Consider the following 26240-nt stretch of genomic DNA (forward strand, 5'->3'; position numbering starts at 1 on the left):
CCCACGCAGAAACTATAATAGGATAATGTTAAAGATGAGAAACTGTATTTCAAATTTATATTTGTATTCTGTTGAGTGGTACAAATGTGAGAAGTGACTGTCACAGGAATGGTTATCAGGCTAAAAAGAGTTTGAGAATTGCTTATGTGGAGACAAGAGCCACTGACAATATGACAAAAAGCCCAATATCTTGATGAGATTAAGACCTGTCACGTATTCTGCCCTCTACCTCTTCCCAATGTTTTCTCACTTGTTTTCTCCCCGATCCAATAAACTAAACTACCACTGTTAGAGGAGGCTTTTATTTTGAACAAAACAAGTGAAAATACAATTTACACTGAAAGCCAAAGCTGAGGCAAGTCACATTTTTTGTTGTTATTTGCTAGCTGTTGTAGGTGGGATCCACTCTTGTATCTTCTTGCGTGTAGTAGAGTAAGGTACATACTGTCCAGGAGTGCCACTCAGATTGAATTTATGGTTCTCCCAGATAAATTTACGAGCAACTGGTGGATGAGTAGTTGGAGGGTCATCTGTCATTGAGTGAAGCCAGCGATGCCTTAAGAGGAAAAAGACACATTGTTATTAAGGAACATTACATGATCTGTAACAAGCCTTCCTCCTGACTCCCAAGGGTTCTCCTCTGAAGAGGCACTAAGTGTTTATTTTGAGAGGGGAGAAAAATTAATTTTAATCCAGTATGACCTGGAATGACACTACAGGATACTGATTTAAAGTAATTACACAAACATAACTGACAAATAGCAGGTTCTGCTTCCAAGCAACTGAAAGCACACCTGAGTTCGAATTTCCTGTTCCTTTGTACACTTAGTATTTGGGCAGAGAGTATTTCATTGTTACGTGTTTGTATGGCCTTAACCAGCCAGCCAGGTCAAGGCAGGCACTACAAATGACAAAACCACAAGGTTTTGTTTTGTTGTCTGGGGTTTTTTGGTTGGGTTTTGGGCTTTTGTTTTGTTTTTTAATTACCAGAAGACTATGCTGTACAACAATTTCAATACCATCTCCAAAGCATTCATAACACTACCACTTGGGATATGGATTAATGATGCAGGTTCACCTAAAACAATCACATAAATGTTTACTGACTGCACAATAAAATGATTAATACCAATCAGTAATGGGGTAATTACCATGTGATTATAGTGATTATCCTTTACCTATGAACTAAATGTCAATCCTCCCCTGCGCAAACAACATTAATGATCAAGCAAAGTATTTTCCGTAACAATTTACTGAAACGCTACAGCAGGGATCAACTGAATTGATTTCATCCCATTTCTATTTCAGTGCCCAAAGCAACTTTCAAACCTCAATAACATTTTAATTATCTGCCAGTTTACACGTACTTCATACTGCACGCACAGTTATGATAGAAGTGAGGTTATGACTTTTTTTGCAAGCTTATGTATTTTTTACTGAGGTAGAATTAAAGAGGCTTCTGCTAATCAGCTTTTGCAAAAGACTTGACCTACAAATAAGAAATCTTCTATTCCAGTTGTTATTAGAAAGCCCAAAAATTGCATCTTCAGCCTTTAGCAACAAATCCGGCACACTTCATTGATACAGCAAAACAAAACCACAATAAAAGTAGTGAGAAATAGACTGACAAGTATATTCTAAATCTGAGAGCTAGACAGAAGGCTGATTATCTTTTCAGTCAAATAGCTTCTAGACATTTATTTCAGAAAAAGAAAAACTCACAACTTTGGATATAACTTTAGTACAAAATCTCACTTTAAAAAAATGTGTCAGCCATATGTTCATTTTCTATAAGTAAAAAACAAACAAAAACCCCAAACGAAAGTGACACGTTGTAGGACTAAGGACTGCCAGGAAACTGGCTTGAATACAAAACCGGATGGAACCATAAGATCCTTTAAAAGTAAGAAGAAAAATCTTGTTTAGAGGTAAATGGCCTGCTATGGGAAAAATCATCCACTTAGGAGTTTGAAAGTTATACGCATGTTCAGATGAAGTGGCCCAATGCAACATGAATGGGAAGCGGATCCCTCTCTTCCTCCCCCCACTCTCCTTTGTAAATCTGGTATCATTTGAAGCATACGTTTCCCACTACTTCTATTCAAAAAGAAGATTTTGGGTAATAATTTCTGTCTGGAAGAAGGCGGCCCCATAGCACTACTAATCACGATGTGGTCTGAGGATACAGGATCAGGCCTTGCTCGATTTTAAATCTGGTATTACCAGCCTCCAAAATGCCCTGGCCACATTACACAAAGCTCTGACCTTAGGTGAACTCCCTCTCCCAATTCACATCCATTATAAGAATTCTATGTGCTAGTGTGCTTCACACCACCTGAGATATCACGTGTCCTACGACGGCTAGCATCAAAGTTGGCAGAAATGCTGTAAAACAGCTGACTTGACAGAGGTGGGATCATATGCTCATACCCAACAAGCCGGCTCTCCATTGCAAACACAAAGAAACACAGTTTGTAGCATGGGAGGAAAGGAAAAAGAACAGTCCATGTATCCATATACATTCTGCCAATACTGACTTAAGTACTGCATTTCAAAATGCTTCATAGTATCACTCCAGAGGAGCCTCAGCTTTTCAAACCCGCTTACAGTAACATAATAAAGGCAACTTAAACTCATAGACATTCATGTAGTGATGCATCTGGTAATAGTGGATAGGGATCCCACAAACAAAACCCTATTTATGCAGCTGTCGCCATGCCTCACCGTCCTCATGCTCCCCTGAGAGTCATGCACGCTGACAGGACAAACAAAAAATTGTCTTCTCAGACAGAAATGCAGTTACAAAGACCCTGAAAGACAGGCTGGAGCAGGTGGAATACAAGAACTGTATTAAAGCTCTGTTAAAATCAACTAGATTTCAAGCTTGCACGATGCCTGGCACCTCTTTCGTTACAAGTTTACTTACGTCATACACTCAATCCTTGAAATGTCAGAAAAGTAATCACAATATTGACTTGAGTTTATTTGCTCATTTAAATCAGGAGACAGAAAACAGAATAGTTTTATTCTGTCATTTAAACTATTGTTTTGCAGCTTTTCTAAGACTAAATCCATGAAGTCTTTTAAAATACAGTATTTTGGAGTAATTAAAGCATTACTATATTGGCTTTCAGGATTTTCTGAAATTAAAAAATATCAATATGAAATTGGGCTCAAATTTAAATAGATCAGCAAAAACAATCCTTAAACTCCATTTTCTCACTGGAAAGTAGAAAAATAATTGCTCACCTACAAGACAATTCAGTACAGTCACAGGTACTGAGATGCCTGAAGAGATTTCAAAAGTTTGTTTAGAACTCCATCCCCTATTAAGTATGCCTATATTTAAGAGTTTCAGGGCTTAAGCCTGGTCACAACAGATTCCCCTTAGAAGCCCAACATGTGACTTATAAAAGCATTTTGATTTGCAAAGTCTGTTCTCTCAAACAAAAGCTCCCACTCTCCACTTATGCAAAATATGTAAAAACTGAAAACCTTATTTTGGGAAGACTTTCCCCTTGGCAACCTCCCTCAAAGAGTCCTTTAAAGCCCTGATGTATCATAGACTCCACTCCCAGATGCTCAACAAAAGCTTTTCCTGCACTAGATTGAACAGCATGAATAGAGATTTGACGTCTTGCAGATGGCCAGATTTCTATACAAACTCTGCCTATAAATCCAGGCATGGAAAAACAGGATTCAAAAGCAATTAATGACTTAAAACCTACAAAGAAGCAGACAACTTACAGAGAGTAAAGGAAATAAGGAGGATAGCAGCTCTGAAGAGGCTGAAGCAGCTTCCTGAATCACAGAGAAGAGTCACTACCAAGCAGACAGGCTAGCAAAGCCTCTGGACTTTCCCTTGGGTAAACAGATGAAAGACACCTCAAAGTATCTTCAGCTGCTCTCAAGACTATGTAGAACTTTCTCCCAAGTCAGTCAAATATTTAAAAGCAAGGAGGTTTCAAACTGAAGCTATAAGGGACCAGAGCCAATTATACGATGTACAAGCTGTCAAACAAGAACCGATGCTACACAAACGCTGTAGCTACTACCATATGTGCATCTGGCAAGGTTCAGGCACCGTCTACGTAAGCTCAGGACGTTTGCCAACTTGCTAGCATCCAGTTTTTTCAACAAGTTAACCGTGTTGCAGTAAGACAAAAGAGAAGTTAAGATGTGTGTTATGGTCAAAGGGCAAAAAGTATTTCAGTGCTTTCCCAAGTACTTTAAGTGAACAAGAAATCAGGGATTTAACTTTGACTAGCATAAAAAGAAGCTTTTTTTATCTTGCAGATAGTCTTCACTTATTATTTTAGATCTACATATGGGAAGAGAAGGAAAAAGGGACAAGAAACATGTTTTTATTTGTGTACACAAGGGAGATAACTTTGATTTCTCATGCAAGCTACTATAACATACCATTGTATAGTAATGAGCATCCCATTTACCTGAAAACACCACACCAGCATTTAATCTAGTTATAAAACTCACAAATTTATTTTGAAGCTACTGAAAGGACTGAAATTTTACTCTCCCATTCCTTTTCAGTTCAATCTTTTTGTTTTGTTTTCCCTCACAGGCAGACTTGAAAAGCAGCAGTTTTACAGGAGAATAGCACAGTTCTTTACGTTTCTTAGTATGCTGGCACTTTAGGTCAGAGATGCTACATTTCTCCCTCCTTCAGCTGTCAAATCAACTAACAAAGAGGATGTAGACTATTAAACTGAAGTTAAATTTGAAATATTTCATTGTATGAAGTTAACAATCCCAAAGCTCCTTCCAAAGATGTTCAGATTTGCACCATAAGGAAATAAACATCAAAGTATGGGACAAACATTGCACATATACAGGACAATGCTGGCAAAAGGAAGTGTCCCTACAAAAGGAGAAGACTACTCTGAAATTACAGTTCTTCTTTCCCCACAGGACATAACATATTGAAAGAACAAATTATTTTTAACTAGTTTGTATACATAAACCAGTTGTCAATTTGTTTTTGCAAAGTATTTGGCCAAAACACAATCCAAATTACATTAAACCAGATAAATGGTAAATGAACAGTGTGTGGACAGCCTCAAAAGGCTTTGAATGTGATGCAAGAGAAGCACACTTCTAGCATCCAGCAGGATATCAGGCCTTGACTTGCATGTACTTTATATGCTCTCAAAAGGAAGCCTTACTCCACAGCATAACCCTGTTGAAAGTGGAAAATTGGGTTTTAAGTTGCCCGCCCGCCCACCCTCCCCTCCTCCCCCCCAGTGGCCTCAAGCGGAACCTCCCAGAATCCTCCAAATGAAACTCAGGCTCTTCCAAATTCCAGCTACAGGAGTGTCCTGGTCACACTATTCAGTGTCCTGAATAGCACACAGGAGCCCATGACAGGAATGAGCAGACACATAGGGAACTTTTGCATGAGATGTGAACATAACCTGAAAATCCAGATTGATACAGGAAATTTTGGAGAAAAAAATGCTACTCTCTCCTCTCATCCCAAACAGATTAAGGACAGTAAGATACTCAGTCCTCTCCCCTCACTTTGTTTCAGTAGAAATAACCAACAAACCCTTAGATGTTAGGATCAAAGAATCAAGAAATACAAGTCTGGAAGGGATTTAGACACTCTGCATATGCTTCAGACCCAAGGAAGCATCAGCTACATCCACATCACTCCCAGCAGACAACTGCTTAAGTTGTTATGGAATTGCTGTAATACTGGCTTGCTCATCTTCCCAAACCAAGTTATACCAGTGAAGATGAGAAGGTTTTTTAGTTGTAAGGATAGTAACATCCAATCTATATCACTTCTTCTGTAATTTAAACGTACTGCTTCCTATTCTACCCATCTACCTGTGAAAGACGGACTATGCCTTTTTCTTCCTCAAGAGATTAAATGCTTCAAGATTATACCCATGGCCATTTCCTCTCCTTTTTAAGCAACCCCAAATCTTTCCAACTGTCTTCAGAGGTCTGATTGTTCCTGCTGCTCTTCACTAGGCTTCTTCCACTGGTCAAGTGCTATACACTATGTAAGTCTTCCTGGTAATGAGAAGAAAGGAAGAGTCACTTTGCATGACTGCAGGCAGTAATTCTTTCTGCTTCTCCGGAAGGCACACTTCTTTCTCAGCAGTATGATAACGTGGACTTAGTCAACCTGCCATCCCCATAAAACCCAGATCATCCTGCAGCAATGCCAGCTGCTCTCCTCCTGCACACCATAAAGTAAGAGGCTGCTGGTGCCAGAAGAGCAGGGTCCTGCCCTCCATCTCTACACCCAGCCGTATGATTTCACTCCTCCTTTTCCTCTTGTGAGGAAAGTGAGACAATGCAACTTGCCACGTTGCCAAACTTCTGAGGGCAGATAATCTGCAGCTGGTAATAACATTCATTAAAAAAAGCAGCACAGAGCTCTTTGACTCATCTGTCTATATTTTACACCCCTAGTATTTCACTTCTCTGTGCAGCTTTTGATTAAGGGGAAAAAAGCTAACACTGCTTTAAGCACATTCCTTACTAACAAACGTGCCCAGAACATTTCACCTAGGCTTCAGCTTGCCTCTGATCTAAGCCTGCTTCTACTGGGGCAGGTGGGAGGGTTGATGGAGAGAACTATAACCCCTATAGCCCTTGCCCTAGAAGAGAGCAAACCGCATTATTATCAAGAAGTAAACATTCAAGATAGCCAGTTTTTACTATGAAAACTCTTTGCCTGTGAAAATACTTTTGGTACCCTAACTAGTACTTACAAGCTGCTCAGGGATTCCCAAGGAGTCACATGTTCCTCTTAATCTTAACGCTAACATTTTCTTCCCTGAAACCTTTCAAAAGCTTACAGAGCCAAAAATATAAAATATTAAACCTGAAAGTCATTTATCTGTATCATCTTCTTGATTGGTTTTTGATTATTTTTGAGCAAACAGAAAAAAGTTTTGCTTGTAATGAGTGCATCTGTACATAAGTTGTGACTACACGTGAATGTGAGCACATGCATGAAGCAGCATATGCCAGTTGTATAAAACAGTATCACCTGGTGCTCCTGCAGGTGATTTGCTAACTGTAGTATTTTTAGGTTGGGAGATAAATGAATGAGGAATAAAAGGTGATACTGGGCCTTCTAACGTAACAGTAAAATTGAAATGAGCTCAACACACAGCCCAACTATTAGAGCAATCCTGTAATGGAGACATCTGTGAAAGCACTCAATACAGTGCATACAGACATTGGTATAAACAGATTTAACTTTTATTGTTTGTATGTTCACAGATGACACCTAATCAGTGTGTTCAAAAATGGAAGTACTAAGTTCCTGCAAACAACATGCTCTGAACAGTAGGAGATGAAACAAGTATTTTGCCTTTTCTGTCTAACAGTGTAAAAGATGTCTTTGTGTAGGAAAAATAAAAATGTGCCCAATATCTTGTATAGCATTATGAGAAGATTGATCCTAATCATTCCCAATGCAAGTGTTGAGGGAATTTTTTAAAAAAATCTAATTAACTTGTCTCCAAAGTAGATACCAACATCTTGATTTTGAAGATAAGAAACAAAAACCCAGAGTAACAAAGAGGTTAAATAACAAACCTAAATCAGAATAAACCACAAGCCTACATATTCTGGTATGGCAACATTTTAAAAAAGCAACAGTCTCAATTCCCTGTATAGTAGACATATGTCAAAACAACTCTTCTGATTTCCTTCAGACTGTGATTTCAGTACATCCGTTGTCAAAAGACATTACATCAATTATTTCAGAATACTGAAAATATTCAGTAGTTTCTAAAAACGGTACTACAATATGTTATTACATATGAGATGTTTTTTCTTGCTGCTTTTTCCTTTTCTCCAGTATCTGACAGAAGGTAAACGGTAGCTAAATGAATTATCATTTTACTTTTTCCAGACAGTTGTTTTCAAAACTTTTCAATATACCAAAATGCTTTTTTCCAATTCCTGATGAGGAATTGGAATTCCTCAGGAATTCCTGATGAGGTCCACCTGATTGTATTTCAACAATCATTCATATTCCACAATCCTGAAAGCACACAGCTGACCACAAAATTATACTTTAAGATGCACAGTGTATTCAACAACCAGAAACATGGAGAAAAACAACTTGTAGTATGACTTATACTGGGGGGGGCGGGGGGGAAGAAAGTGTTTTTCCTGCATATCTGCTAGTGTTCTCTGTACTTCCCAAGAAAATAGTGTAATCAGTAGGATAATCAGTAGTGTAATCCTACATACAGTAGGATTTTATAAGTACTACAAAATCATTACAAACTAGTTAGCATTACTATTTAAAAACTGAAAATCTGAAATCTCTAAGTTAGCCCTGGTCTTAAACCTTGATTTTGTTAAAAGTGTCATCTTTAGGCATGACAGTTGCAAAATATTTTCTGAAAGTAACACCAGCATAAACAATGTAGTAAAACCTGCTTCCACCTGCAGAGGGTACAACAACATACCCACAAAATGCTCTACTGAGCTGAATTAATTAAAACCCAGAGTCAAAAATCAGTGTTTAGAAGAAGTATTCAGATCACAATCCAGCTGTTACAATGGTACTTTACATACTTCCCAGCTGACCCAAGGATGACAAACTTGTTTCACCTTTCCATCTGCTGAAGGGAGGGCTAGTGCTTTAAGAAATACACATTTTTCACAACTGACAGGACAGATACTATTATACTATAGACCAACTTAATCTCTTTCTTAATAGAAGTAATTTCACACAATCTAATTTATTTCCAACAAATTTCTAGGTCCAAAAAACCCACTTGTTTCCTGCATAGTTGCACAACCCCAATGTTACATTGATAGCAACTTGTACAATATATTAACAGTCTAAATTCAGAAGTCTATGCCATGTTAAAAATTTAAGACAGTATACCATCAGATGAAAAAAAATACAGAGTCTTAAAAGACAGCATTTATTCCCAGTCAAAATAGTTCTATTTTTAAAGATGTCTCTAAACAGTATAGAATTACAGGTCAGTGATTTAGATGTGTCACAAAGCCAGGATTCCTACATAAGAATAAACATCTAAGGTTGCTATGGGACATACAAATTTCTCAGAAAAAAAAAAAAAAACAACCAAAAAACTGAACAGTACTGCACAACTAAGTTTCCTGACCTTAGAACACAGGACTGTTTACCCTTTCGTGCCCCATTGCACTGACCAGTCTTGAAAATAATGAAACGTTTACTCTTTCTTCTAGGGCAATTTTTTCCACATTGATAGGAAAACAAGTTTTTTGACCTCACTAATTTATGCGATCTAAACAAGCTACTTAATCATAGAAATATCCCTTTGATACTCAGGAAGAAACCCTTTATCGAGGTTTCTTCAATAAACAACACCTAAGCATGAGCAAAGGAAAAAAAAAAAACACCAACCAAGAAAAACTGTGCCTCAAAATAAGGAAAATCTTGAAAACCGGCACAGTCTAATCATGAAAGGATAAAAACTAGAAGCAAACAACAGTTATGGTTGAGATAACAAGGAACAGTCCTGCACTGGCATGAACATGCTAGTTTTAGAGATTCTAATGTCACTTCTAAAAAACAATACCATTAAGCTCTTACTGGAGAAGACAGAAAAAAGCATTAACTGCATTAAACATAATTTTAAAGCTGGGAGAATCTGAAACAAAATTGACTACCTAGACAGTCTGCCCACGCATTTCTCAAATGTTTTAATGAGAGCCACAATTTAGGAGTTTAGATAATCAATCTCTGCCTTGGCACAGAACATCTATCACAGGAATAATAAAAAAGTGTTCACCAATGCTCAGTCTACCCAAGCACCTCTTACTTCATATCGCCTTTCACTGCTTTGTGGCTGAAGTGCTATTCATATTCCTCAAGGATTGGGTAGAGATTGTTTTTGCTAGCATACACTGTTACTTTATTTGGTGTGCGTTTTTCCCTGAGTTACTTAGGAAGACAAAAAGAGTACTAACAGCTACGTGGCCAGAGACCTTCTGGAACTCAAGGTTGTACAGAATTATTACTGAAATGCATGAACAGAAAATAAAACCTTAAGAAAAATTATAGTCAAGTAGCAGTCAACATATAGAGCATCCTGGCCCTTTGCTGTGCATCATCTCGTAGAGTATCAATGTGTATCAACTGAAATAATTATGCTGTTAATGGCTGTGGACTAAGGAATGTTGTTCCATCATTGCCTTACATTCTTTAGGTTCTTGTCTAGAATGGATATTTTTTTCTACCTCTGGCCACTCAATGCTATTGTAGGCTTTGCCAAACCATTAAGATGGAATCACAACTAATAAGGAAAATTGGAAGACTGGCTTGACCTGCTCCATCTGGCTGGCAAAATGCTTTTCTCATTCCAAGCAGCAGTGAGTGTGACCGTCAGGACAGCAAGCAATATAATATTATGAATGCAGTTCAAAATTAAAAGTAACCAGTCTGAAATCTTCTGGTCATATATAAGATAGCTGCATCCAAGAAAATTTTATTACCATAAAATTGTTTTTTTTTCTTTTTAATCTTCTGCTTTGTCATATAAGAAAATATACAGGCAGTTACACAACTGGTATTTGTTCACATTATTAAGCTAAATGGTTTACCATTCGGGGGGCACCATACTTCCATCAACTTCCCAAAATGTATTTTTGCCATTCATTTCATTAGTATAGATGACCCATCTGTGTCGACCTAAAATAAAAAAATAGAAATATTGTATTAGCTCAAAAAATAAATTATTTTCACATAAAGGAGAGACACAAGGAAAACACAAGGAAAAGTATTTTGACTAGAAGTATCCCCTTGACTAAAAGGCCCATTACGGGCACTTATTTCAAAGTCAGTACAGCTTTTATTTTTCTAAGTCTTCTGTATTTCCACTGTTACTATATTCTTATATGGCTGAATCTAACACTCTCACAAGGAAGCAAGTATTAGCTATTGTATAAGTAATGGGAAATAGGAACTTACAAAATTTTCAGGCAGAGAAACAGGTTTGGGGATTTTTTTTTTCCCCATTAGGAGGAGTCTTTTCCAAAAGGATATTGCCATTAGTAACCTAAGATTAAACTAACTTTCAGCCATATAAAACTACCAAGCAATGTTTACCAGCAACTGCTTTCCCCAGGTACCCTACAAGTTAACCTACAGTAGGCAGAGCCTGGCCTAACCAGCATGTCAATTGTTTACATGTCACCTTCATTGTTTTAGGTGCTACCTTTTTAATTACTCTACAAATGTTATTTAAAATGCCATTACTTAAGGTAATCAGAAGTTTAAGCTAACCTGTGCTTCTTTCCCCTGAAGTGATCATACAAGTAAGTACAGCTGTGAGGCAGCTTTAAAGGCAGTTCTCTTTCTTCCCCCACCTGTTAAGCTATCAGCTTTTAGGTCAAGGACCAAATTAAGCTCTCAATCACATTATCATCTAGGCATACCTACATGGAGAGCATCTGACTGGCTTATATTTATCCCATATTTATTATTTCAGATTGACTATGATTGCAAATGAACTGAGGGAAGCAGCAGAGAGACAGAAGATGTCAAAGCATTTCTATGAGCTCCCTCTCTAAGACTCACAAAAGTCAAGTGTGAGGAAGTTGGGCAGGCAACAAGTTCTATTTCACTAGCAGAAACTACACAAGCTATACAAAGTTGGACAGTCAGTCAGGAGGTGTTCACATTAGCACACATACCAAAGAAGTTTCTTTTGTCTTCATAGTATTTGTTTCCATATTTGTCAACTCCTATCAGCGTACCAGTCTTCAAATCATTGACCCTGTGAATTCCCAAAACAACAGTCTCAACTGACATCATCTTAGAATGAAGTTGTGGTAGAGGTTTCTTAGGGGTTGGTAAAAATCTGTAATGAAAACTCTTAAACACATCTATGTAAAGCTATTCAAAAAACTACGCAAGCTTAAGGACTGCAAAACATAATCACCAATTCCTGCAACTAATGTCAGCATGCCTTTACTGTGCACCCCACTGACAGGATAATAAAAGTCATACAAAAAGGCCTTTGGGGGCTATTATTTATTTAAAAGCTCTTTATAGTGGAAGATAAAGCAACTCTGCAATATAGCATAATTTCACAGCCACAAAACCTTAAATACTGTGGAAGGGAGTCCCAGAGAGACATGTTAATTTACTTAGTTGAAGATATTACCATCCTTCTCAACTATCTGTTACTACCACTTCAGCTTGAATTGACATGGAAAGTGGTCAGCACTGAAGCAGCTTAAGAGATCTCACACGTCTGTGTGGGTGCTATCCTCCAGGAGAGGAATAATAATATTTTAAGCCCTTGTAGCTGCTTGCCAAGGAAATGCATGCTAAACCCTAAATTACAATTTTTATTCTCTAGCTTACGTATAACTGAAAAATGCAAGCATTTACCCTGCTACTCCGGGAGACTTACACTGACCCAGATAATATACCAGTTTCAACTCTTTATACAGAACATATTTTAACATTACTGTACATATGAATAATTAAACTGAACCTGTGATTTACATTCTATTGATAAAACCTTAAAATTACTGAAGCACTCTTTTCCCCCTAGATCTGCATCTTTGCTTTCCTTTTTACTGACATTTATCACAGGCAGAATTACATAAGGAAGTTTACTCTCAAAGATTTTAGCTGTTTGTAGCATTACATCCACTCTCAACTCAGTCCCAAGGGACAGAAGGGATGTGCACATTCATGCTTCCTTAGTTGGGAGTTCAACTATATAACCCACAGATAAAGTTTTTTTGTTGTCTTTTATCCCAGGGCGCATGAAAGCAATATTCACTCCACCAAGTAATCATTTTAAACCTTTGTAATCCCAGGCAGAAAGATTCTCTGACACAGCTCTCCTCTGTCAAAGAAGCACTCAAAGATCTCTGGCTCAGCTATCCAAGCCAGAGCTCCCAGCTTCAGAAAAAGAAGAGCCATTTCACTGCTGGTCTCCCTTCCTTCTTCCCCTCCCTTTCTTGTAAGGGTTCTTATGCCCTTGTCCTGACTTCACGGTCCAAATACTGGTATCAAACACTAAGATGTCCGCTGGAAGCCATAAATACATTTTCCAGGCAGTTTCACTGAGTCTTGAGTAAGGAGAACGTTTCCAAGCATGTAGGCTCTTAATAATTTGACTTCTACTGCATAAAACCTGTGTTCCAGCTGTCTTAGTGGGAAACATACAGAGAAAAGCAGGGAAATTCAGAATAAAACCCTTGCAGAGAAAGAGTCTCCTGACTTGGGTAAATAATTTTTACATGTTACCAGTAATTACTTCTTAAACACATCAATTGTTGCAAGAAAGATACACCTTGATTACTCTTCCTGTAAGTGCCAAGTCTATTCCTGGAGCTGGGATGGAAGATTCAATGGCTTGAAAGGTGAAGGGGAGGCAGCAGCTATGTTTGTGGTTGGTACGGTTATGAGGATCAGGTGTGATTCTCCACCTAGCACACCTCTCTTCCAACTTCAGTCTTCTGAAAGAAAAAAAGAGAGCACTGCCTCCAGTCTTGCCTGCTTCCTTTTTCTGTGTGGTAGAAAGGTGTCAACACAGCCTGTGATCTTTGACTCACAAAAGCTTCCTGCCAAGACATTCATTAAGATGTGCTTAGGAAGAGGCACTCTGGTGAAACCTAATACTCAAACTCTTCTACACTTTTATTTCCCCAGCTCTATTTCTTCTTGAGAACTGCCAGTGTAATAGCTACAGCCTGAGAAGGGCAACAAAGCGGAGAAAACAACTTGGGGTGGATGACAGAAAATAATAATAATAATAATAGTAAAATACTAGCCAGGGAAATAATATATTGTCTTAACTTATACTGCTTAACAGCTTGAAATTTCCCTCTAAAAAGTTGTGCAAGAGGAAGGTCTATCTGAGCTGCTTTCTACAGTGGAGACAGAAAAGCCAGAAGCTGCCTGTCACCACAGCTAGTAGGAAGACCTCCCAAAAGTCAAGCTGACTTCAGAAAAGCATACAATATTGTGCCACAAAACAAATGAGAAAATAATTTAAAATGTAAAGGCAGCAATACATTGACTGACAGGAAGAAGCCAACATGCTCAGCTGAAAGAACTACAGAGCTGATTGAAGGTTACTAGTGAAGTTCCACAAAGAATGTTGATGTTAGTAACCTTATTTAACACTTTACAGGGTTCCTGACCAAAACAAAACAAAACAGAAACCCTAGCCCCAAAAAGCACAGCGGTCTGACAGATTATGATATTACCATACAAAGGAAGGTCACATTACTGTACAGGAAGTTCTGTACTGTCTTCAGGGCTGGAGTGATACCACCAGAATGCAATTCAATGGTATGAAGGTCATGGCACAAGGTGATGCACCTGGAGACTAATAAGATCTGAAGCACTGTGTGTGTAATCACAAGGAAAACAGCTGGATGTCACAAGCAATAATGAGCTGCCAATTAAGTGACATGTGGGAAAAAAAGACAAGCTGATCCTAGCATGTACCAGGTGAACAGAGCTGTCTTCAGTGAACAAAGCAAGTACTAAAGCCACTGTATGAAAACACTGATGAGGCCTAGTCAGCAACTATGTAAAATGTTATGTTTAACTGTTCAAAACAGATCAATTTAAACTACAAGAAATAACAGAAAAAGGGCTATTATGATGACTGGAAAAAATAGTCTTCAAGAAGGCCCAGAAAGCTTGGCTTGTTTATTCTAGCGTAAGAGAGCCCTTGACATATAGCAGGGAACTTTACCTTTGCGAATCCTCACTCTCCCATACTCCCGACTCCCCACTATTGATTGAAAAAACACTTTTTGGCTGTGTGGTCAGGCCTACAACATTCACTGTACCCTGAAGAAGTGTTCTATTACTTTTCCAAGACCAGCTACAAAGATAACACAGGTTACTGACACTGCCAAATTTGGATCATGTACCATTCAGACTTCCACCCTACATTTCATCAAGGATCTGAATAAAGAGAGTACCTCAGTAAATCTGCAGCTTCTGCTATTTGGGAGGAGCTTCAAGCACGCTGTATCACAATTCAAAATGCTCTTCACAGAGTAGAGATGAGATGTGAGTGGGGAAAAAAAATAGGAGAAAGTGTAATGTGGACAAGTGCGAGGTTCTGTGCTTGGGGAACAAAGTACACAGACACAACTGGAAACAAAGGCTGCGACTAATTCTGTAGAAAATGCCACTGGGGCTAAAGGGCCTCCAAAGCTGAGCACAGGTCAATGGTGACAACCCGTTGCCAAAGAGGCAGATGTACAGTTTGAAGTGTTAAAGAATTACAGCCAGTAAGGCAGATGAATTAATTCTCTGCTTTACACCACAGGATTTCAGCAGAAGGACGGCTTTCAGATTTGTGCACCGGACAGGTCAAGAAAGCCACCACCAGCCTGAGGTGATCCAGAGCAAGTAGCCGGTGGGCCAGCGCGATGGCGGTCCGCAGAAGCAGAGGAGGCAACTGCAACAGAACAGAGTGTCACCACGGTGGAGACGGCTGTGGCAACAGGACTAAGAAGGACTAAGGCTGGACGCCGAGAAAACCTGCCTGGGCAATACTGGCAGCTCAGCATCGAGGAACGCACTAAGATGCCTAAAGAAGAGAAAACAACCGCCGGAGCCTGCCCGGGTAACGCTCTGACTGCAGTATCCGCTGCCGACTGGGAGTCCGGGCGGCGAGACGTAGGCCCCAGCGCACCGCCCCTCGGGGGAGCGCACGGAGGCCTGCACGGAGCGGCCGCCTCCTGAGGCCTGGCCCGGCACCGCACAGCGCCCAGCGTGAGGCAAAGCCCGCCGACCACCCCGGCGCTGCGGTGAGCGGCGGCCGCCCCGTGTCGTCCCCCCACTCCCGCCAACCCCGCTTCGTGCGGGGCAGGACGCCCGCGACCCGCCCGGCCGGCCGCGACCCGCCAAGGTGACCCCGCGGGGCGGCGAAGCGGGAGCGGGGAGCCCCCCGCCACCTGCTCCGGGCGCGGCGGGCGCCCCGTTACCTCAGCAGCTGCCATAGGGCGCCGCGGACGCCGCCGTGGCCGCCGAGGTGCTTCAGCGCCCGCTTCACCAGCTGCACGTACTCCGCCATGTTGGGGCGGCGCTGCCCGCTCCCGGCACCGCAGCCGTTCCGGCCCGGGGCTGCCCCGCCTCCCGCTCCGTGCCGCGGCCCGGCCCCTTCCCCGGGGCAGCTCTGCTTCGTCCGTCCAGCGCCCGAGCGCGGGCGGAAAGGGCGGGGGGCTGTCTCGCCCGCCATTTGCTTGGTGGTTGCCCACGCTAGCCGGGAGGCCCGGACGCGGCTGCGGGTGGCTGCCCGAGCCGCGGAGGCTGGGCCGGTTGGACGCGGCTTCTGGGGCCGTCCAGGCCCGTGACCGGCTTGGAGCTGGCCCGCCGTGGCTCTCCCTGACATGCCCCTGCGAACGGGCGAGGAGGTAGATGTACTGCCCTCGGGGCAGCCCGGTGCTGCCCTGCCCGGGTGCCGAGTACCTAATTCCTGGTCCTGCCTCAGCCTCGCAAGCAGCTCTTCAGCCATCCCTTCCTGCTCAGTGATCCACTCCAATGAGGAATATGGCTCCATCGTCCTTTTTAGCTCCTCTGCAAAGAGTTGTAGGCTGCAATTACATGCCCCTGACCACCTCTTCACCGGGCTGTAGGTGCAGAACTCCCTCAAAACCCATCTTCACAAATGCATGTGTCCCTGGCTGTTGGCCACTGCAACAACCTTCTGCTGGAGCAGGATCTCAAGCATCCCGTTTGAACAGGACTCTGGTATCCCAGGTACTTCCTCACCAGCCAAGGGGGTGATAATTCCCTGTACTGGCAGACCACCCTTCTCTCAGTGCAGCTAGCATGTGGTTTGCTTTGTTTGTGATAACAGAGCAACTATCCAGAAACGTACCCAGCTGTGAGATCCTACTGCTGGCCTTTGCTAGAGTTGCTGAAGGGTATTTTCTGATGAAGACACAGAGATTTGGGCTTCCAATCTGCATAGTCGAGATCCATAAAAAGAGCATTTGCCTACTGCTCATACGTGAAAATCAGCAACAGACAAAGAACTTCAGGATAGGGAAAAAAACCCTTTTTAATAGAAATGTCTACTGTCTATTCCTTATTTCACCCAGGTCACAAGATCTGTGATGAGAAAAGAGTTAACAAGACTGGCAGTGAGGAGTCCAGGATTGCCTAGATGAACAATTAGGAGATAGGGGAGGTGGCATCTCACCCCATGCAGACTGTGGGTGATGATCAGAGGAGAGCTTAACAGTCTTGCCTCTCCCTGGCTTTTCCCAACCCTGGCAGGCTATTGAGGAACGTGTATCTCTTATCTCGTCCACCTCTCCACTCCGCCATCTCCATCTTGTCCCACTGCCTTCTCCTGGTTCTGCACCAGCAGGAAGAAATATTTTTGATCGCCCTGCTGTGGACGTTGGGAGTATTTTACTGCTGTCGCTGCAAGGCTGGTCTGGCAAGGTGCAGAAACTACTTCACTAACCTTCACAAGGCTAGGGCTCCACAGGCCAGCCAAAAATAGATCCACAGTACCTTGTCAGAGCAGGCAGGACTTGGAAAAGCAACCAGTAAACACATCATCAGTGCTGCAACTGGCACTGGCCGATCAGCGGAGCCCAGCTGTCAGTCAGCACGGAGAGGCCAAGCTGCTGGGCGCTGACACTGTCGGAACTGGGGATTTGGGAAGGGACAAAGCAGGAGTTAAAGTGAAAAATGAAGTAGGTGGTGTTAAACCTGAAAGGAAAATGAGACTGGGAAAGAGGTCTGTCAGCCGAGTTCACAGTGTGATATATAATACCCATTTCAGCGTAAAGTCTAGTGGTCTAAGTTTCCCATTCAAAATTTTTTAATTTGAACACAAGTGATTTTGTGTTCAAACACAAAACACAAGCCCTGCTGATTCAGTGCTCTGTCCTCTAACCGCAGCATCTGTTTCATGGTAAGTCTCAGGCTTCAGTACACTTGTGGCAGGTTATTTGCATTTTCACAATCAAAACTCTTAGAAAATTTATTAAATACATAAAAATATGCTCAGATAATTGTACATTAGCAGGCAGAAAAACAGGGAGGAACATTTACAGTCAGAATTAACTCGTTTTGTTGTCTATAACTTCATAGACAGAAGCCGTTATTTTGATATAAAGTACTGACGATGGAGTGTAAAATATGAAAGAAATGTAGTTTAAATGAGGTCAGCCAACTTCTGAAGCATTGGATAGGTTCAACTTTTGAACCAATCTCTAAGCCTATTCCTGATTCACGTAACTGGGATCGTTGTCATTGACTGAGAGTATAATTCCATGAGCATTTTCTCTGCTGGCAGTAAAATAACATTGGTTGGGTTTTTTTTTCCCCAAGGGTTAAAATGATCTGGATCACTTCACTGATCCATGTGGCACCATGGTTCTTAAGACTGAGACCACTGTGGAGGATAGGGCATTGTGACACAAAGCTGGAAGAAGGGATCAACTTGTTAATGTGACTTTGATCCTACAGAAGATTTTGTGGAAATACATTCTTAGTAGCAGGAACATTTTACAGCATCTGTGAATTACATTTTGATATTTCTTTGTACTATTTTTCTCCATTAATTGGGTCAAGTGAGATCTCCACTGAGAATTTCATTAGCTCAAGTCCCGCCACATCTACTTAAACTGCTTTTGTTAATGTGTTTGGTCACTGAGCATGTACTACTGTGTTCGGAATTCTCCCTGAACTCAGTGCAAATGTCATGGTGGAATACAGTGGAGCGCAAATGCAAGTTTAGCGTCTTCCTAAGAATTTATTGGGGCATCTTTGGGAGACAGCATCGAAATGGTGTCTCGTCACTCAAGTAACTTAAAAAACTCATGCACCCATAAGAAATTTTTAATTCCCCGTTTTTAAAATTTAAGACTCTGTTAGATGTTGCTTTTGTTCCCCAAAAGTTAGTACACTGACCCTCACTGCCTCAAAAACTGTTGCTAAGCGCATTTAATGCTGCCTTTTTTTCTCCTGTGGTCCAAATAAATAGCACAGAATTACTGACAGAACTCTTCTTCAGGCCTAAAAAAACCCTCTCAAGTCTGAACATGAGTTATTTCTTTTCTAATACAGATTCAGAGTGTAACAAACAAGAACATATTTTTCAAAGACAGACAAATCAATTTCGTGAATGACTCAAAGGATGACATGCAACTTCACTTTGATAGCACGCAACAGTCTCACTGAATCGTACATATTTTAGTTTTTCTTTGAAGAGCTTTATGCAGTGATACAATTGATCTTGAAAAACCTAAGTTCATGTATTCTCAGAAAGTGCAAAAATCAACCAATCTACAGAGTAATTTAGTATTTACATTTTACCTTAGAAGAACTATTTTTATTATGTTTGTCTATTCCACTGCCATTCCCTTTATTCTTAGTATGGAAAGTCACATAAATTTATCTGCAGTGGTTCACAACTGTAGAACATACATTTGCAACATTAATTGGAATTCCTTTTCTTAATTAAACTAAGAAACAAATCCAACAGAAGAGAGACTAACCAGTAAGACTAAACTATGTAGATTTTGAAAATGTTATCACTTCCTCCCCGTCCTTCTAAAATTGCAAAGTTCCAGAAGCAAGTCCAATCCACAACACAGGTCTCTGCAATTCAGTGTCCCATAATAACTCAAGTCCAGTCTCTAACCATAGTTTCTCTCTCTCTAGTCTAAACAATGCAATCTCTAATGCTTTCGCTAATGGATTTTTTTAGCCACTCCTATAATCCATATTATTTCCCAAAAGCACAATGAAAAAGTTTTTGTCACTTGGGTTCAATTGCTTTAAAAGGTTAAGAGGTAAATCCATAGCCTGGAACTAAATTGTAATGTTACTAAAAAAGTACATATTTTATAATTTTCAAAAAACATTCAAATATGTATATACCTTTGTGACAACCGTAAAAAACTCAAAAACCCCAGAAAATTTACTGGCACTTTTAGAAAACACCTGCCACTTCGTTGGAGCTGTTCGGGTTATGTCTCCAGCAGTAACTCTACCTTCATCTTCCATTTCCCAGTGGCAAAACTCCACTGGTTACAGGGTGAAAGGAAAACTCATTTTACAGTTGTTTCTCAGCTAGCCTTCAGTAGCCAAAGTATGTGGCTATTCAGTTTGCTCCCTAGTAAAACTCTCTAAGATGAAGTAGAATTGAAGTCGCCGTAAAGGAGCTTAGATACCTCATGAACAGCTTCTTGGAAAGGATTAGACTGCAGGTCTGCAGAGCACCAGAAATCTGCAGGACCAAAGCCACAGGGTCAGCTGCTCATAAGTCTCTTGCCAACCAACTTTCTTGTTTAGGAAGTTGGTATTCAGGAGGTTCAGAGCATGACAGTTTGGTCCTTTGGATGTCCAGTGGACAGTTCTGCTGAGTGAGATGCGCTGTATTAATTCAGAAGAACCCATGGTGGAGTGGCTCCATCTAGTTTCTCTGCTCTCGCAGGCAACTCCACCACAGAAGTTAAGTTAAAAGCATCCCCAGAACATCGCTTCGGTGCTGTCCCCCTTTTCCCCTACCACTCCACACAAGCCACAAATACTCTTCTCTCCTTATTAGCACCCCACCCACCTTCCCCTAATCCAAGCACAGCTAACTTGAAAATATATTTGAGCAAGCATTACTATAAGATCCAGTTACTAAAAATAATCAGGAAATGCGTTAGTTCAGCCAGTAGCAACAGCCACAAAAACCTTAAGCATCCAGATGTTGATACTTGAAGACAGTGATACTCTAGTGGTCCAAATGACTTGCTGTCATAGCCAATGCAGTGACTCAGAGGACACACTTAGTTCCTACACTCAAGCCAAAATGCACAACCCTGACTTCTTCCGATGAAGATTCATGTAGGAGAAAATTGTACTCTGTTGTATATCAGAGCCGTTGTATATCAGAGCGAGGGTAGGGCTTCACACTAGAGAGCTCAGAGGATAAAGGAAGACTGAGGTGGCTGAGCAGGGCTGTTCACAGGCAAGACTTTAATTAATGCAAGACTTTGTACACATATGAAGAAAAACAGAGGAGCTCATGAGAGATGGATTCATACGATGCAGTACAAATGTTCTTTGGGGTTATTTGGTAGAGGTATGAGGAGAAAAAGCAAGACTGGGTGCTAGGGATGTTTGTTGAGTAGATGGAAAAAGGAAGATGCCACAGGGAAACTAAGTTGGAGAGTTCCGAGACAAGTTTTTGCTATTCAACAGAAGAGTACTTTTTTCTAGAGAGCTCTTCCTCTTCCCTTCAGAGGTGACCAAAAGGCTGTGGAAAGTTACTGATATGAGAGAGTAAGTGATTAGCAGACTGATTGGAGAACAGGGCTCTGTGGAACTTGGAGCAGGTCCAGAGGCGGGCTACAAAAATGGTCAGAGGGCTGGAACACCTCTCCTATGAAGAAAGGCTGGGAGAGTTGAGGTTGTTCAGCCTGGGGAAGAGAAGGCTCCAAGGACACCTTATTGCTGCCTTTCAGTAATTAAAGGGGACTTATAAGAAAGATGGAGAAAGACTTCTTACCAGGGCCTGTAGTGAAAGGACGAGGGGCAATGGTTTTAAACTGCGAGAGGGTAGATTTATATTGGACATAAGGAAGAAAAACTCTATACAATGAAGGTGGTGGGACACTGGAACAGGTTGCCCAGAGAAGTTGTGGATGCCCCGTCCCTGGATGTGTTCAAGGCCAGGCTGGATGGGGCTTTGAGCAACCTGATCTAGTGGGAGATGTCCCTGCCCGTGGCAGGGGGTTGGACTCGATGATCTTTGAAGATCCCTTCCAACCCAAACCATTCTGTGATTCTATGATTTTAAGTACTGAGAAGGCTAAGTTTTTAAAACAGAGGCAAGAGAGAGCCTGGAGTAAGTTTTCATGGGGAAGAGACTCTAAATGCTTATTCCCAGCTCTCGTAATTAGTAAACTCATTGCATCATCCAAACTTTATCCTTTACCCCTGCACCTTACAAACATTTTCTCTGCAGTGTGTCAGTGGGGAATTAATTTACTTCATGATAAAAACATTTCGGAATTTAACCATGGAAAGAATGGTAGCTCATTTCTCATTTGGGATGCTGTTCTGGGTTATCTGCACATTCATGCAAACGCCACAGTAATTTACAACAGAAGACAAAGACTAAAAAAAATATTACACTTTTTCAGTTATCATTGACAAATCAATTCTGGAATAGACCAAAACTTGTGATAATTTCACAATTTTAAACATGAATAAATTCATTATTTAGCCAGTAACATTTAAAACTCTGGGAATTAAACCTGAACATCTGAAATCTGTATTTCTTTCAAAAGAAAAAAACCTGTGTTCAACCATACTCTAACTTCCAACCTAAAACTGATCCATAATGAATCAAATAATAATTTCCAAATATACATGATTGCGTTATATGACATGAAGATCTGTGATCAGGGTTCATTACAATACATATTTCTATGTATAAAAAGCAAAAAATTAGTAAATTAAATTTTACAATAAATGATTACATTTTCAAATTCATAGGCCAGAAAGTAGTAAGCATGGAAACAAAGGGTTAATAGCAACAAAGATTAGCAAACAGCAAGATATTGCAGCTATCACAAATCCCAGAGACTGAATATAATTGACAGTACTACATTATGTAATAAAAGTGTGAAAGATCCACAAACTCTTTGTAATCATATACACTGTTTTAGGTCTGTAAGTCAATCCATATAAAACACTAACAAAGTAATAGGTTATTGCAATTGTTTTCTATAATAGAAAGTTACAATTTATTTTAAAAAATACAGCCAAAATAGAATTTACCAATTTAGCCAGGTTTCAAAACATTTACAGTGATTTTTTTTTTTTAATACAACAGCAAGACAACTACAGTGACATTGTAATGCTTACACTGAAACTGATGTACTAGCAAACTGCAAAGGCTGAACAAAATGAACAGACCAGTTTAAAAATGAACAGACTGACTTTCACTGATACTGAAGATCACACAAAGAGAATAAATGTATGGACAGGTAAGTTTGTAACTGCAGAAGGTATTGCAATGAATGTACTTTTGTAAAAAAGTTTAAAATATAACAATTATTTGCACTAGGAACTTTACCAGTATGAAACAAGCAACCTAAACCCACATATATATGTACAACATAGAATTCCATGAAAAATGTTTGAACTAGTAAGCTTATTATGTGTTATGTTGCTCCCATCTTCAAATGACAGGGTTCTAAAATGCATAAAATTGTTTTTCCTTTCATGTTATTTATATTAAAATGATTTTTTTTGCTCTTAATATTGAAAATTTTAATGCTGTTGAAACTGAACTTGTCCTTTCATTGGCAAAGAGACTTCTTATTTTTTGGCTACTAAATGCCACAGTTTGGTTAAATCCTGATTGGGTATGAAAACTGTCAGGCTGCTGGAGATCAAAAAGCTGAAAAATAAATTAAAGGTGAAAGGAAGAGATCACAAAAAATAATGAACTATTTTAACATCCATGGTGGAGTGAGCGTCAATATTCACATTTTTGTTAGCTGATTAATAATCTTACTGAACAGCATGAAAGAAACCAGTAATATTAGCCAGCCTTTCACTCAGTAGCAAAGAACATTTATTCACAAGACTATAAATGACAATAAATCACACAGGTGGTAATGTGAGATCATGTCATCATAAAAAACAGCTGTTAGAAACACTAAGGGCCTGAGCTGAAGGTAACTTAATACACTCCATTTAACTGAGCAGCAGTTATCTTAAAAAAACAGAAGAAAACCAGAACTTCACTGTTTAGCCTTCCCATGAGCTGTTGCATTATTCTCAAATGACTGCAATGGTTAACATCCAGAAATAAGGAAAAAACATGTTAATCCCTGTATTAATTTACCTGTTTTAAAGCTCCCATTCCTGAGAAAACCCAGTTATGCCTCATTCCTTATCAAAAGCATGAATTTATAGTTTAAGAATGATTAATGAAATATTTTTTAAATGATTAATAAAAAATCTTGATGAGCAAAGTGAGTAACACTGAAGCAACAACCTGCAATACGGGATCCAGCTTCTAGATCATTATGAAGACAAGAGAGATTACTTGCCAGGCAGCACAGATCAGCTGCACCCTACCTTTAAATCAATACTGAACTTATGATGAAAATTTATTATTATGAAAAAATATAAGAAAACCTTGGGGAAAAAAGGTTACTTACCAGTAGCCAGAGCTCTTTGCAATGCGTTGTGCGTATGCACATTTGCTCTATAGAGGTCCAAACATCAGAGGTATCCAAGATCATACAATGGGTTTTTTTTGGCCCTCACAATACTGTCTGTGTATACTCATCTCTCTCCCTTTTCCTTGACTTGAGAGCAAGCATAGAGTTAATATTCTGTCAGCCACACGTAGCAAAGGAAAAGGGTATATGGTTATCACATATATGGACAACACACAAGTAGCCAGAATCTCTTTGAGATAAGCAACTTTTTGTGTGCATATCCATATAGATGGCCACACCACAGTGTCCCAGTATTCTCAGAAAAAGGTGGCTGGTAGAGACTTCTTGGTTCTTTGGTTGAAGATTTCTTGAACTAGTTGTCCAGTTTGCAAAGCTATGAAACAAAGATATTATTGAGCAAAGCCTCAAATGTAGTCTGTTACAGTGTATCCTGATTACTGAGAGATTGAGAACTGTTACAGTGTATCCTGATTACTGATGGTGACTCAACCATACTGTTCAAGAGAGGTAATACAGTCCATTACCTAGTTTGGAGCTGGTTATCCTGTTTGATTTCTCAGCTGGTGAAGAGAACTAGATTAAAGATAATCTGAAAGTCTCTGTCCCATGCAAATAGGAAGACAATATTCTCTTGCTACCCAACATGTGAAGGGAAATCTCAGACCTGAAAATACAGGATTTAAAAGAAAAACATGGATGGGTGAATTTCCCGATTTAGTGACCTGGCAGAAATCCCAGATGAATTCCAAGGGATTTGCCAGGAAAAGAACAGTAAAAGGTATGGGAAGGGAAAAAGCCAGACATTGGGATTTGGATATTCTGCTGCCCAGCAGAGGTGATGGGCATCAACAAGAACAGCAAGGACATGTTTCAAACACCTGAATTTAAACAACCTGATGTGAAACACGACCAAGGTTCTTGTGCATCCCAAGAAAGTAGCCTTGACCCAGCAGTCAGTGGTAATGGCAGTCCACACGTTACTGAAGTAGGCTATCTTGTATTCAAACAGACTAGGGCATAAAGAGGAAGCAAGAACAGAAATCCAGAGCAAATAAGGTTCTGAGGCCATCTCCGCCAAAACAGTGCTCTGACAAAAAAGAAAGAAAAAAAGAAAAAGAAAAAAGGAAAAAAAGAAGCATACTGGCTATGGAAAGGTAGCTAAATACCCATCAAGGACTACAAGAACCTTGCTATGGCATGCAGAGATGCGGTCAGGAAAGCTAAGGCTCAGCTAGAACTGAAGTTGGCTAAAGATGTCAAGAACAACAAAAAAGGGTTCTTCAGATACGTGAGCAGTAAGCAGAAGCACAAGGAAGACATAGACCCATTGCCTAACAGGGCAGGGAAACTACTCACTAATAATGCTGGTAAGGCAGAGGTTCTCAGTATCTTCTTTGCCTCTGTCTTTACCAGCATAGCTGGACCGGAGAGCACAGGATCAAGGAGCTACAATGCATGTGTTGACCCACCAGTAGTGGAGGAAGGGCTGGTCTGCAGCCTCTTGCAAAGGGCTCAACCCACATAAATCCATGGGCCCAGAGGAAATCCACCCTAGGGTATTAAGAGAAGCAGCTGACATTGCTGCAAGGCCACTGTCTATAACCTTTGAAAAGTCTTGGAGATGTCGATATAAGAAGGAAATTTTTTACGCTGAGAACAATCAATCACTGCAACAACCTCCCCAGGGATGTGGTGGAGTCTCCATCACTGGAGGTTTTCAAGATGCAACTGGACAGGGTGCTAGATAATCTCATCTAGGCTCCCTTTCATACAGAAGGTTGGACTGGATGATCTTTCCAGGTCCCTTCAAACCTGGGCTGTTCTATGATAAAGATGGATGAGCTGAGGGATTCAATTGCTAAAGATTTACATCTGTAGAAACACTGGTATTTTCTCAGATGTTTCTGAAGCTGGACAGTACCGTGCAAGAGGCTGCATCAGCTGAATCTTTTGGCCAGCTGTAAACAAAGAACTGCATATCACACCTGAGGCTCAAGCTACGGAGTAAAAGATTGCTGCAAGGATGTGAGAGAGAT

The 26240-nt window shown here is 40.4% G+C and overlaps 1 protein-coding gene across 1 annotated transcript; it reads right to left on the bottom strand.

The window, feature by feature from the left end:
• Positions 1-286: 286 nt before the first annotated feature.
• Positions 287-16128, bottom strand: NDUFA12 (NADH:ubiquinone oxidoreductase subunit A12). The gene is made up of 4 exons (XM_075497222.1): positions 15970-16128; positions 11689-11771; positions 10597-10684; positions 287-556 (listed from the first exon to the last, which is right to left on the bottom strand). Exons 1-4 carry the CDS (start codon positions 16056-16058, stop codon positions 376-378), a joined length of 441 nt encoding a protein of 146 aa, XP_075353337.1. The 5' UTR covers positions 16059-16128; the 3' UTR covers positions 287-375.
• Positions 16129-26240: the final 10112 nt, after the last annotated feature.

The sequence above is a fragment of the Mycteria americana genome, chromosome 1 (genome assembly GCF_035582795.1).
Source record: "Mycteria americana isolate JAX WOST 10 ecotype Jacksonville Zoo and Gardens chromosome 1, USCA_MyAme_1.0, whole genome shotgun sequence".
Taxonomy (NCBI): domain Eukaryota; kingdom Metazoa; phylum Chordata; class Aves; order Ciconiiformes; family Ciconiidae; genus Mycteria; species Mycteria americana.

What these genes read in the sequence shown, in the direction of transcription:
- NDUFA12 (XM_075497222.1), bottom strand. Translation starts at nt 16,058, where the DNA reads ATGGCGGAGTACGTGCAGCTGGTGAAGCGGGCGCTGAAGCACCTCGGC. An exon ending in GCCCTATGGCAGCTGCTGAG is followed by an intron (nt 11,772 to 15,969) that starts GTAACGGGGCGC and finishes GGGAATTCACAG; the next exon opens with GGTCAATGATTTGAAGACTG. An exon ending in AGTATGGTGCCCCCCGAATG is followed by an intron (nt 557 to 10,596) that starts GTAAACCATTTA and finishes TTTCCTCTTAAG; the next exon opens with GCATCGCTGGCTTCACTCAA.